At 47.4% G+C, this 12,422-nt stretch overlaps 1 protein-coding gene across 2 annotated transcripts in view; it reads left to right on the top strand.

Moving 5' to 3' along the window:
• Positions 1-12,422, top strand: part of ACACB (acetyl-CoA carboxylase beta) — a 105,780-nt gene that overhangs the window by 37,120 nt on the left and 56,238 nt on the right. For both annotated transcript variants that reach the window (XM_012756613.3, XM_012756617.3), the window contains 9 exons: positions 454-563; positions 778-859; positions 2,186-2,284; positions 3,636-3,745; positions 3,863-3,973; positions 6,518-6,727; positions 7,039-7,209; positions 10,042-10,203; positions 11,978-12,141. In XM_012756613.3, coding sequence (XP_012612067.2) covers positions 454-563; positions 778-859; positions 2,186-2,284; positions 3,636-3,745; positions 3,863-3,973; positions 6,518-6,727; positions 7,039-7,209; positions 10,042-10,203; positions 11,978-12,141 — 1,219 coding nt within the window. The remainder of the gene's footprint in view (positions 1-453; positions 564-777; positions 860-2,185; positions 2,285-3,635; positions 3,746-3,862; positions 3,974-6,517; positions 6,728-7,038; positions 7,210-10,041; positions 10,204-11,977; positions 12,142-12,422) is intronic.

Below are 12,422 nucleotides of genomic sequence, written 5' to 3'. Positions count from 1 at the left end.
TGTTTAATAGTGCAACCCTATTAAGATAAACTCTTGTGTTTTTTTTTAAACTTACATTCCAGAGAGAGTGGAACGGGTCAGTTCCCAGGAGTGGAGAAAGACCAAGATAAACTTTTAAGTAGGAATTAAAAAAAAACAAAAAAAAAACACCTCTAATCCCACTGTCCGAATAGATCACTTCCATCCCCTTTTGTTCCCTTCTAGGCCCTGTCCAGAAGCACACCTGTTTTTGCATCATTAATCATATTCAGCTTTCATCATTCATATTTCATCAATCATATTTTGCATCATTAATCATATTCAGTTTTCTTCAGATTTTCACCCACGTCGGTCCGTTGCTGCCATGGAGTCCCCGGGGTCATGCTTTGGGTGGCTGTGCGTGGCTGCGTGGCGTTCTGCAGTTGACCTCAGTCCAACAGCGGTTCTTTCTCCCCCCACCTTGTCTGATTCCAGAGTACATCAAGATGGCAGATCAGTACGTCCCTGTCCCCGGAGGGCCGAACAACAACAACTACGCCAACGTGGAGCTGATCGTGGACATCGCCAAGAGAATCCCCGTGCAGGTACATGGGTCGGAGCACCCGAGTGTGCCGGGGTGGGATGGTGTCCCCAAGCTCTGGAATAATGCAATTCCATGGCTCAGAAGGGGGTGAAGGGGCTGGCTCCCATGAGACTCTGAATTCCCGGGCCGGTGTAACACCGCGAAGAGCTTTGGGGGCGATGGGAGGCGAGTTCTGGAAGGAAGACCTTTGTGCACCCCTGTTTCCGTGTTTGCAGGCGGTGTGGGCTGGCTGGGGCCATGCTTCCGAAAACCCCAAACTCCCGGAGCTGCTGTGCAAGCATGGAATCGCCTTCCTAGGTAGAGCATGCCTCCGGCAGATGTGTGCGGGTTGGGGGTCGATGCGACGCCCAGCTGGGGCAGATTGGTTGTGAGGAACAGGCGAGTCTGGGGTGGGAGGGCACGCGGGCCGTGGGAGTCTTCCAGGCCATGGAAATAGGAGCCTTTACCATGGCCGTGGCCATGGAACGATGTTGGGGCAGACGGAATGCTCTGCTGGTGTTCCTCCCGCTGCTGAGATGTCAGCCGTGTTCAGAGTGCTGACGAAGTTTGGGGTCACATTTCTAAGAAAGCCACACCTTTGCTTGGGGTTCTCAGGCCTTTAGAGTGCCCTAAACCCCTTGGGACCAGAGCCCTTCATTTTACTACTTATTAGGTAAAATGATACTCATTGTCGTGCGGTATCTGTTGGCTCCAGGATTTATATTTGCATTTGTTAGCTTTGTATATGTGATAGTGCTATCTGACTTCCTGTGTGGTTTAGAGGAACCATTTAGTTGTTTCCTATCACACAAGGCGTCCCTGCTGCTCCTTGCAGCGGGGTTGGAAAACAGACTTGCCCGCTTGTGAAGAAGCTCGGTGAACAGTGACACCTGCGTGTCTGCCTGGCCTGGAGACCTGTGCCCATTGATGTTTTCTCTGTCATGGGCTCCGAGTACCTCTGGGTACCTGTCCTGACTGTCACGTGGGACTCTCATTATCAGTCTTGGCTCCTCTGGCCAGCTATAGCTCACAGACCAAATCCGGCCCACTGTCTGCCTTTATAAATAAAGTTTTATTGAAACACAACTACACACATTCATTTATGTATTGCCTTTATAAATAAAGGCACTGCCTGCCTTTATAAATAAAGTTTTATTGAAACACGATTACACACATTCATTTATGTATTGCCTATGACTGCTTTCACCCTGTGCTGGCAAAGTTGAGTACTTGTGATCAAGGACCTGCAGGCCCACAAAGGTGAAAATATTAATATTTTATACCTGAGTCTTTATGGGAAAAGTTTGCCCACCCATGGTCTAGCCATTTGAGCCACTAGCTTGCCTCCTTTGTCTGGCTTTCTGCCTTCCCTCCAAGGAGAATGTTGCATACGCCATGATAGCTTAGGTTGAAACTCACAGGTTTACAATGCACGTGTGTTGAAAGTTGACCGATACGACAGCAGACTAGCAGATTTTTAATTCCCTGACGTGAGGTTGAGCTCCTTGAGAGCCGGGACATGAATACTGCTCTTTGTCGTCCACTCCCCGCCCTGGCCCAGCACCCTGCGCTTGGTCGACACTTGGCCTCGAGGGTCTTGTGGCTGGCTTGACCCTGCTTCTCTCCTTGTCCCTGGTTCCTCAGGCCCTCCCAGTGAGGCCATGTGGGCCTTGGGAGACAAGATCGCCTGCACCATCGTGGCCCAGACGCTGCAGGTCCCCACGCTGCCCTGGAGTGGAAGCGGTAAGGGAACCCGAGCTCCACCTTGGTGGGGCTTCTCAGCCCCGGCTTGGTCACGTGAGCAGTTGGGGTGACGCAAGTATGCTTTCAAAAATTCTTTTATCTAAAAATTTAAATCATTGAAGAAGTGGTACACTTTTATTGTCGGTAACTTAGAAAATATGAGAAGTACAAAAAAGAAATAGAAACCATCTGTAATCCTGTGACCTGGTGTTGAACATTTATTATATTGCAGGTGGCTACCTTTCCAACCTTTTCCTTAAGGTAAATCCTTTAAAAAAAAAAAAAAGAGAGAGAGATCTTATATTTCCTAGTTTGTGACTTTTTTTCATTAGTTAGTATCTTTCTATGTCAATAAATATACTTTACACCATTTAAAATGCCTGCATTAGGGTTATGTTGTATGGATGTACCATAATTTACTTAACCTTATTCTATAGTTATATGATTTAGGTTGCTTCCAGTTTATTTTTTCTACTTTAAAAAAGATTCAAAGGAATGGGGCTTTGATAATCTTATAGCTAAATCTATATCTGCATTTTAATCATTTTCTTAGGATAAATTCCAAAAAGTAGAATTTCTAGGACAAATGAAAAAATAAACAGGAAAACAGCAGTTTCCTATTATATTTGATTTTTTTTGCTCTAGAGGTTGAATTTTAAATTTGGAATGAAAAATTTGTTTTCATTTGTTAAATCTTCACGTGGTTTTATTTTATTTTTTTTTTTTGAGACAGAGTCTCACTTTGTTGTCCAGGCTAGAGTGAGTGCCGTGGCGTCAGCCTAGCTCACAGCAACCTCAAACTCCTGGGCTCAAGCGATCCTCCTGCCTCAGCCTCCCGAGTAGCTGGGACTACAGGCATGCGCCACCATGCCCGGCTAATTTTTTTATATATATATCAGTTGGCCAATTAATTTCTTTCTATTTATAGTAGAGACGGGGTCTCGCTCTTGCTCAGGCTGGTTTTGAACTCCTGACCTTGAGCAATCCGCCCGCCTCGGCCTCCCAAGAGCTAGGATTACAGGCGTGAGCCACCGCGCCCGGCCCGTGGTTTTAGATAATAATGATTCACATATACAGGACTCCACAGGATAGAATGAGGATCTTTTTGGATTCAGGTTAATATGATTGTTCTTGGTAGACTCAGTCTGGATTTCTTAAGCTCGATGTCCCATCAGGGGCGAGCCCATCATCCTTGAGACAATGAAGAGCCACGATGGGACAGGTCTGTGTCCTGTCGGTCCAGAGCCCCAGGTCTAGAGCGGCTCCCTCGGGGATGCCCTGTGGTTTCTGTGTTGGCGAGTGTTGTTTCCGCCGTCCTCAGGAGGAATCAGCTTTCTTTGTGACTCTCCAGGTCTGACGGTGGCGTGGACAGAGGACGATTTGCAGCAGGGGAAAATAATCACTGTCCCTGAAGACGTCTACGAAAAGGGTTGCGTGAAAGATGTCGAGGAGGGCTTGGAGGTAAACGCAGGACCTGCTGGGCCAGGCAGCCGGAGCCTGAACCACTTCCTCCCCCCGGGAGGGACTGGCAGCTAACCGTCTAGCCTCTAAGGAGGTCTGCTTGTCCTTGGCACCCAGGCGGCGGAAAGAATTGGTTTCCCCTTGATGATCAAAGCATCTGAAGGCGGCGGAGGGAAGGGCATCCGGAAGGCTGAGAGCGCAGAGGACTTCCCGATCCTTTTCAGACAGGTGCGCGGTTCCTGCCTCGTGTTTTCCCGCATGTCTTGGGAAATGGCCTCATCAAATTAGTGGCCACCAAGCAGGTTATGTCAATTAGCATTATTTAGCAACAAGAAGATACTTGCAGAAGTCGGATTTATGCACAATGGGGCATTTTGAAGCAAATTCGTACATTTTTACTCACAGAAGCCATGGTTTTGTGTTCATCTTGATGCCATTTCCTTAGGTGTTCAATTCTGTGAATCAGCATACCTATATACATAATTTCAGAGGTTCAGGGTCACCGTTGTTGTTGGTGACTACGTTGGCCTATGGAAGGATGGGGTATTTTATAAATTTTAGTAGTCTTGGCGTTTTTAACATTTCTAAATGATCAACTTTAATTGTAGGAACTAGTTGTATATATACTCATTTGTAGCTTGTTTTTCTTTTTTAAAACATTATGGCTGTTTGGAGCAATGCTTAAAAAAAATGTATGCTGACAATCTTGCCATTCTTAAACCTAACCATTTTAATATCTCTGAGTTTTCTTCTAGACCGTCTCCATGTTCAGATTTTAAAGATATATTCGATCTGCACAAAATTTTGTTTTACATTAAAAAAATTCTAAATTGTAGATCATGAACATTGGGACCATTTTGTTCTAGCCCTCAGAGTTATTTTGATGATTGTACAGTATTTCATAGGTGGCTGTATCCTTGTTAATGAAACCTTTCCTTTTTTGTCAGATGTTTGTTAACTTGTTTCCATTTTCAGTATTACGAATAATGCTACAATAATACTAAGAGATAATATGGTATTTAGTATTATAAGTAATGCCTAGCTTTTTTTCTTCTTCTGAATTATTTTTCTTCAATAAAGACCTGGGGAAAAGGTCTTAATTAAATAGCATCCATTTTATATGCAGTTAATGAATATATATCAGTGAATTGCTTTCTACAAAAGTTTTACTAATGATATGGGTCTCGGCAGTATGTAAGCATTATATAAAGAAGCAGTTTCACTACCATGGTGTCTTCGTTGGGGTGTACAGGTTTTCTGGGCAGACTTTGTGGAATGAGTTTATGTTAACAGGAAAGTTGCAGCCCTAGTTCAGAGAGTGCCTGTCTGTCCTTCACCCAGTTTTCCTTTTATTTTTTTTTTGAGACAGAGTCTTGCTTTGTTGTCCAGGCTAGAGTGAGTGCCGTGGTGTCAGCCTAGCTCACAGCAACCTCAAACTCCTGGGCTCAAGCGATTCTCCTGCCTCAGCCTCCCGAGTAGCTGGGACTACAGGCATGCGCCACCATGCCCGGCTAATTTTTTTCTCTATATATTAGTTGGCCAATTAATTTCTTTCTTTTTATAGTAGAGATGGGGTCTCGCCCTTGCTCAGGCTGGTTTCGAACTCCTGACCTCAAGCAATCCGCCCGCCTCGGCCTCCCAGAGTGCTAGGATTACAGGCATGAGCCACCGCACCCGGCCCAGTTTTCCTTGTTACTAACGTTTTACATATAAATACACCACCTGGGCACATTTCTGTTAAGTATACGCTAGACTCGATTCAGATTTCACCAGTTTTCCCATTAATGTCCTTTTCCAGTGGCAGGATCCAGTCCTGAATCCCACCTTGCATTAGGGGTCATTTTGATTTTAAAGCTTTCTTCCTCTTAAAAAGTAGATTTTATTTATTCAAGCAGTTTCAGGTTCATAACAAAACAGCAGAAATTACAGAAATTCCCCACATTCCCCCTGCCCCATGCATGCATGGTCCCCCTAAGCTTTTTCCTTTTACTTGCTTGAGTACACTATGAAAATATTCCTAAGGTAGAAAGTCAAGTCAGTGACGTGTTGAGAATACCCCTCCCAACTTCTGCTTTCTGTGATATAACCACTGTTAGCAGCTGGGTCTCTTCCAGAACCTTCACTGTCTGTATTTTTACATAGTCAATGTATTGACTGTGTATTTTTACATAGTCATGTTTTAGTACAGTTGTCTTAGTAGTTTTCATCGAAGTGGGGTCATCCTATGTTAGTGCAAATTGCTTTTTTTTTAAACTTCTCTTAGAAATCATTGCAGGTGTGCACTTTTTCTTACATTGTCTTTAAGACTCTCTAGATGACATAACTAGAAGCCAGTGCCTTCCAGCCCTTAAAGGAAGAATAAGTTCGTCTTTAGGTTCCCCTGTGCAGAGCTAGCTAAGAAAGTCCAAGAGGTAGGAGAAAAAAAAAAAGCAACTGCAGAGTAGTGTGCTTTGGTCCCATATTTGTTCAAAGAAACTTTGTATGTGTTGCTGTATGTGTAGAAGAAAACCAGTTTGTGCACCAAACTTTCAACAGTGCATTATCTGTAGGAGATGGGATTGTTGGGGAAATTCCACAGTTTTCACAATGTTTGACTTACAAAAACTTGAGAATATAATGCCTTTGAGACAACACAAGTGAAAGACCAGTAGAATCTTAGAGGAGTCTCCTAACCGCATCACTGCTATTGTTTTTTGCACTCTTCTGGTAACTTCCAGAAGCTTCCAGAGCTGGTTTCCCTATGAGGAACCAGCCGCTCTCCTTCCCCTGCAGGTGCAGAGTGAGATCCCAGGCTCACCGATCTTTCTGATGAAGCTGGCCCAGCACGCCCGTCACCTGGAGGTCCAGATCCTCGCTGACCAGTACGGGAACGCTGTGTCTCTGTTCGGGCGAGACTGCTCCATCCAGCGGCGGCATCAGAAGATCATCGAGGAGGCACCGGCCACCATTGCCCCTCTGGCCGTGTTTGAGTTCATGGAGCAGGTGTGCTTTGGGGCGCGTGGGGGACAGCTGCAGGGAGGGCTGTCTCAGCTCAGAGCCAGCCGACGCCTTCCATAGTCGGCGTGGTCAGCGTGGCTAGAAGGTGGGGCGGGTGCCCAGGAAGAGGAGGGGGGCCCATCCTGGAGATGGTTTCAGCGTCGTGTAGGTTTATTCATTAGCCGATCTATGAGGTCCCCGAATGTGTCATGCAACAGAGGTGCTCAGTCTGCATTTGGCGAGTTAATGAATAGTCACCGTTTACAATGACCCAAGAAGTGACCACTGGACGCCCCGTGGCCTCTGTGTCCTTGCAGTGTGCTGTCCGCCTGGCCAAGACCGTGGGCTACGTGAGCGCGGGGACGGTTGAATACCTCTACAGCCAGGACGGCAGCTTCCACTTCCTGGAGCTGAACCCTCGCCTGCAGGTGGAACACCCTTGCACGGAAATGATCGCAGACGTCAACCTGCCGGCCGCCCAGCTGCAGGCAAGACAACCGGCTCCAAGCCCTGGCGGGGGGTAGGGGTGGGGGGCTCGTCCTGCTCCCTGGGTTTGGGGGGACACCTTCCTACCCATCTCTTGGCTGGCTGCTCCTGGGCAATGACTGTTTTCATGTGTGAGTAGCCTTGGGCACCATGAGAACCTTCCATGAACTGGTTTGTCGCCTTTGGCCATAGAGGCCATTTTAGAAACTGGTAAAAGCTATAGACCTTCTCCTGGGAAAATATATTTTATACAAGTTCAGATCTTTGTGGACCCCTGATACCTTCATAGACCTAGAGATGTGTTTCTTAACCTTTTATTCATTATTGCTGCCCCACCCCAGAGTGTTTTAAGACTTTATTTTATCCTAATCCCTGCCCTATAAAATTTTATTTTATTTATTTATTTATTTATTTATTTTTTGAGACAGAGTCTCGTTTTGTTGCCCAGGCTAGAGTGAGTGCCCTGGCGTCAGCCTAGCTCACAGCAACCTCAAACTCCTGGGCTCAAGCAATCCTCCTGCCTCAGCCTCCCGAGTAGCTGGGACTGCAGGCATGTGCCACCATGCCCGGCTAATTTTTTCTATATATATTAGTTGGCCAATTAGTTTCTTTCTATTTATAGTAGAGACGGGGTCTCGCTCTTGCTCAGGCTGGTTTCGAATTCCTGAACTCGAGCAATCTGCCTGCCTTGGCTTCCCAGAGTGCTAGGATTACAGGCGTGAGCCACTGCGCCCAGCCTGCCCTGTAAAATTTTGATATCACAGATATACCATATATCTGTTTGGATTTTGTACTTATATCTGTGCTTTGTACAGAAAAAGAGTAAGATTTTTTTTTCATTCCCCAAAACAAATATTTGCCCCCCTTGGGGACAGTGTCACCTCTGGTAAGAATATGTGACCCAGAGTTATGAACTCTTTGGTTAATGAGAACTCTGAAATTTTTTTTATTAATGTTTCCTTCCTTCCTTCCTTTTCTTTTCCCTTCCTTCCCCTCCCCTCCCCTCCCCCTCCCCTTTCCCCCTTCCCTTCCCTTCCCTTCCCTCCCCTCCCCTCCCCTCCCCCTCCCCTTTCCCCCTTCCCTTCCCTTCCCTTCCCTTCCCTCTTCCCTTCCCTTCCCTTCCCTTCCCTTCCCTTCCCTTCCCTTCCCTTCCCTTCCCTTCCCTTCCCTTCCCTTCCCTTCCCTTCCCTTCCCTTCCCTTCCCTTCCCTTCCCTTCCCTCTTCCCTTCCCTTCCCTTCCCTTCCCTTCCCTCTCCCCTTCCCTTCCCTTCCCTCTCCCCTTCCCTTCCCTTCCCTTCCCTTCCCTCTTCCCTTCCCTTCCCTTCCCTTCCCTCTCCCCTTCCCTTCCCTTCCCTTCCCTTCCCTTCCCTTCCCTTCCCTTCCCTTCCCTTCCCTTCCCTTCCCTTCCCTTCTTCCCTTCCATTTCCTTCCCTTCCCTTCCCTCCCCTTCCCTCCTTTCTTTCCTTTCTTCTTCCCTCTTTCCTGCCATCCACTTTTCCTTCCTTCAGAATTTTTATTTTTAAAAATTAAAAATATTTTTTTTTAGTTTGAAAAATTTCAGGGAAGTTGTAAAAATAGTACAATTAACACCCATATACCCTGCATGGAGATCCACCAGTTGTTACATTTGCTCTCTCTTTCTCTCTCTCCAGTTATATATTTTATTTTTTGCCCCCCTCCCCCCAAATTTGCAAGGTGCTTTGACTGAACCTTCATGACATGAGGCCTCTGATAGGACAGCGTGGTATGAGGCCTCCTAAGAACAGGGGCATTCTGGAACAATACCCCCATGTAATTACGACACTCTGGAAATACAGCATTGACACCACATATGTGTCCAATATACACCATCCACATTAAAAATTTTCCTAGTTGTGCCAGTAACGTCCCTTTATGGCTGTTTTTTGTTTGTTTGTTTTCTTAAATCCAGGCTCCGGCCCTTAATGACACATTCCATTTCATTGTCATGTCTCTTTAATCTGGGACAGGCCCCCAAGTCTTATTTGGCTCATTCTTGACATTGGCATTTTCGAAGAGTTCAGGCAGAATGTCCCTCACTTTGGATATCTGATTTTTTTTTTCTCATTAGATTCACACTAAATACTTTGGCAGAATATTACACAGGTGACGTTATGTCTTTAGTACATCCCATTGGGAGGCACATAAACCTGCGGCCCATGCTGTTCCTTCTCACCTCCCATAGCGCTGAGAGTCTAGAACTTTTACTTGATGCGAATGTTTTCTTATCGTGTGATGTCGTTTCATGAATGTTGCTGCTTTTCCCAACCACACTTTTTTTTCTTTTTTTTTTTTAAGAGACAGCTTCTTGCTGTGTTGTCCAGGCTGGAGTGCAGTGGCATGATCACAGCTTACTGCAGCCTCAAACTCCTGGGCTCAGGCGATCCTCCCGCCTCAGCCTCCCAAATACCTGGGACTCCAGGCATGTGCCACCATGCCTGACTAATTTTTTCTATATGTTTTTAGTTGTCCAGCTAATTAGCACCCGGCTCATTTTTGAAATTTTTTTGTAGAGGCGGAGTCTTGCTATGTTGCCCAGGCTGGTCTTGAACTCCTGGCCTCAAGCAGCCCTCCTGCCTCAGCCTCCCACAGTGCTAGGATTACAGGTGTGAGCCACCACGCCCGGCCCCCAACCACACCTTTTGCTGTGCAGTGGCAGGTTCCCTCCTTGTTGTTTTTTCCTCCTTTGCCTCTCCTGCCATGGTGGGGCCCCGTGTGGTACACGCGGTGCTCAGTGTATCTGAAGTCATGGAAGGAACCCGTTCCCGTGTCGTGTGTCCCGCTGACAGCCTGTGGGGCGGATTGCTTGCTTTTAGATCGCCATGGGGGTGCCGCTGCACCGGCTGAAGGATATCCGGCTCCTGTACGGAGAGTCGCCGTGGGCGGTGACACCCATCTCCTTCGACGCCCCTTCAAGTCCCCCCCTCGCCCGCGGCCACGTCATTGCGGCCAGAATCACCAGTGAAAACCCGGATGAGGCGAGTCCTGGGGCCCCTGCATTTCCCCGTCCCAAATCTCCCAGCGCGGGGCGGACCCCGGATGTCGGCCTTGGAGGAGACACCCGCTGTCCAGGTGGCCTCTCGGTTTGCAAATGGGGAAACTGAGGTGCGGGATGGGGACACGTCATGGTTTATGGGATTTTTGGATTGATCGGATTATTGCATGACCGAGACCCTTTCTGCATCTCGGTGCTCGCTTGCACGACGTCGCTGCCGTGGGGCATTGTTACCCCACATGACAGCCAGAGGGGTTGGGGTCACTTGCCTCCCACCCGGGACCTGCTGGGGCCGTCGCTGAGCCCAGTTGGTGGACTCCAAAGTCCACGTTCCATCTTGGGGACAGGCAGTCAGGTGTAGTTCTTGAATTTCTGGCCTCATGTGCTTTTATTGATTGATTGATTGATTGAGACAGAGTCTCATTCTGTTGCGCAGGCGGGAGTGCCATGGTGTGATTATAGCTCCCTGCAACCTCAAACTCCTGGGCTCAGGTGATCCTCCTGCCTCAGCCTCCCAGGTAGCTGGGAGTACAGGCATGTGCCACTATGCCTGGCTAATTTTTCTATTATTTTGTAGAGGCGGGGGTCTCACTTTTGCTCAGGCTGGTCTCCAACTCCTGAGCTCAAGCCTCAGCCTCCCAGAGCGCTTGGATTACAGGCGTGAGCCACACCGTGCCTGGCCACCCTGTGCTTTTTGCCGCAATATAAACAAAATCTGGCCCAGCCCATTGTAGGGAGTCCCTTTGTGACTTGGTCTCACTCGAGTCTTGAAAAACGAACCGCCCGGCGTCTGTGACAGTTTACACACGAACTGACCCTTGAGAGTCACAGGACTCATTAATTTACTGCAACTTCATTGTTTGATTATTGCATTCTGGAAACTTGGGGTGAGAGGGGTCACCCCTTCCCTATTAATTAAATAATTTTAATCTATGGTAGCTATTCCATCTGTTTGGGGTTCTTGGCCACAAATTAAACACTAACTCTGGTCAAGCAAAATGGGAATTTTCTGGAGGGGTGCTGGCTTGTTCCCGGTGTCTGGGACGGTGGAGAACTAGGTTTGGAAACAACCCAGGCACCTGCGCTACTTCATCTCTTGCTTCTACACGCCTCTCCCAGAGCTAATATGCCGCAGCACTTAATTCAAGAAAACTAATCCCAGTGAGAGGGTCCACGTCCACTCACTCTTAACAAAATCGTGCTCAGGAGGGACGGGCCATCCCCCCAGAGGGGTCAGGTGTGTGTTAGCAGCCACAGGGTCCCCCCTGGGGGGGGTACCCTAGGTCCTGTGGGAATTGTCCTCCAGGGTTGGAAATGTAACCACTCTTCCCTGTTATTTAAACTTTTTATTTTCGAAAACATCAAGTGCATAAAATCAGAATGTCCCTTCATCCAGCCCCAAGTCATCAGCATTTACCTGTATTCTCCCTGCGCCTTCTCCCCTGTCCCAGCTCAGCTGTTCTTTTTTTATAGTTTTTTTTTTTTTTTTTTTTTTTTTTTTTTTTTCAGAGTGTTAAGCTTTGGATTTTATAGTTTTTTAAAAATAAAAATGACAGGCATTGAGGTATTCCCATTGAGGCACACCCGTAACTAGCTCCGTCCACACCTGTAACAAGAGAGATCAATGTTTCATCCGTCACCCTGAGCTTTCGGTTGTGGTTGGCATTCTCGGGTTTGCCCAGGACTGAATTCTGGTGAAGATACATCTGGAGTAATAACGATTTCTTCCATTTTGCTTTTTTCTGTCTGGGCTCCAGGGGTTTAAGCCGAGCTCAGGGACGGTCCAGGAATTAAATTTCCGCAGCAACAAGAACGTGTGGGGTTACTTCAGCGTGGCTGCCGCCGGAGGCTTGCACGAGTTCGCCGATTCCCAGTTTGGCCACTGCTTCTCCTGGGGAGAGAACCGGGAAGAGGCCATTTCGTCAGTACTGCCTTCCCCTCCCTCCGTTATTCCTTCCTTCCCTCCTTCCCTTCTTTCTCCCCCCTCTCTTCCCCTCTTTCCTTCCTTTAAGAAACTAAAATTCCCCCCCCCCTGTGGTTTCAGATGCACTGGCATTTTAGGAGACCAAGAAAGGGGAATCACAGGGCAGACCCTATTTTTAAATACTGTGTGCTCGAAGTTCAAGGTCAAAGTCTGCCCTTTTCCTTTATTGGAGATCCACAAAGTGAAAATGAACTCACCAAGGTCTTTTGGTCTGGAGC

This window comes from Microcebus murinus, chromosome 22 (genome assembly GCF_040939455.1).
Source record: "Microcebus murinus isolate Inina chromosome 22, M.murinus_Inina_mat1.0, whole genome shotgun sequence".
NCBI lineage: Eukaryota > Metazoa > Chordata > Mammalia > Primates > Cheirogaleidae > Microcebus > Microcebus murinus.
The sequence above is the reverse complement of the archived record's forward strand: the minus strand, read 5'-3'. Positions and strand labels throughout refer to the sequence as shown.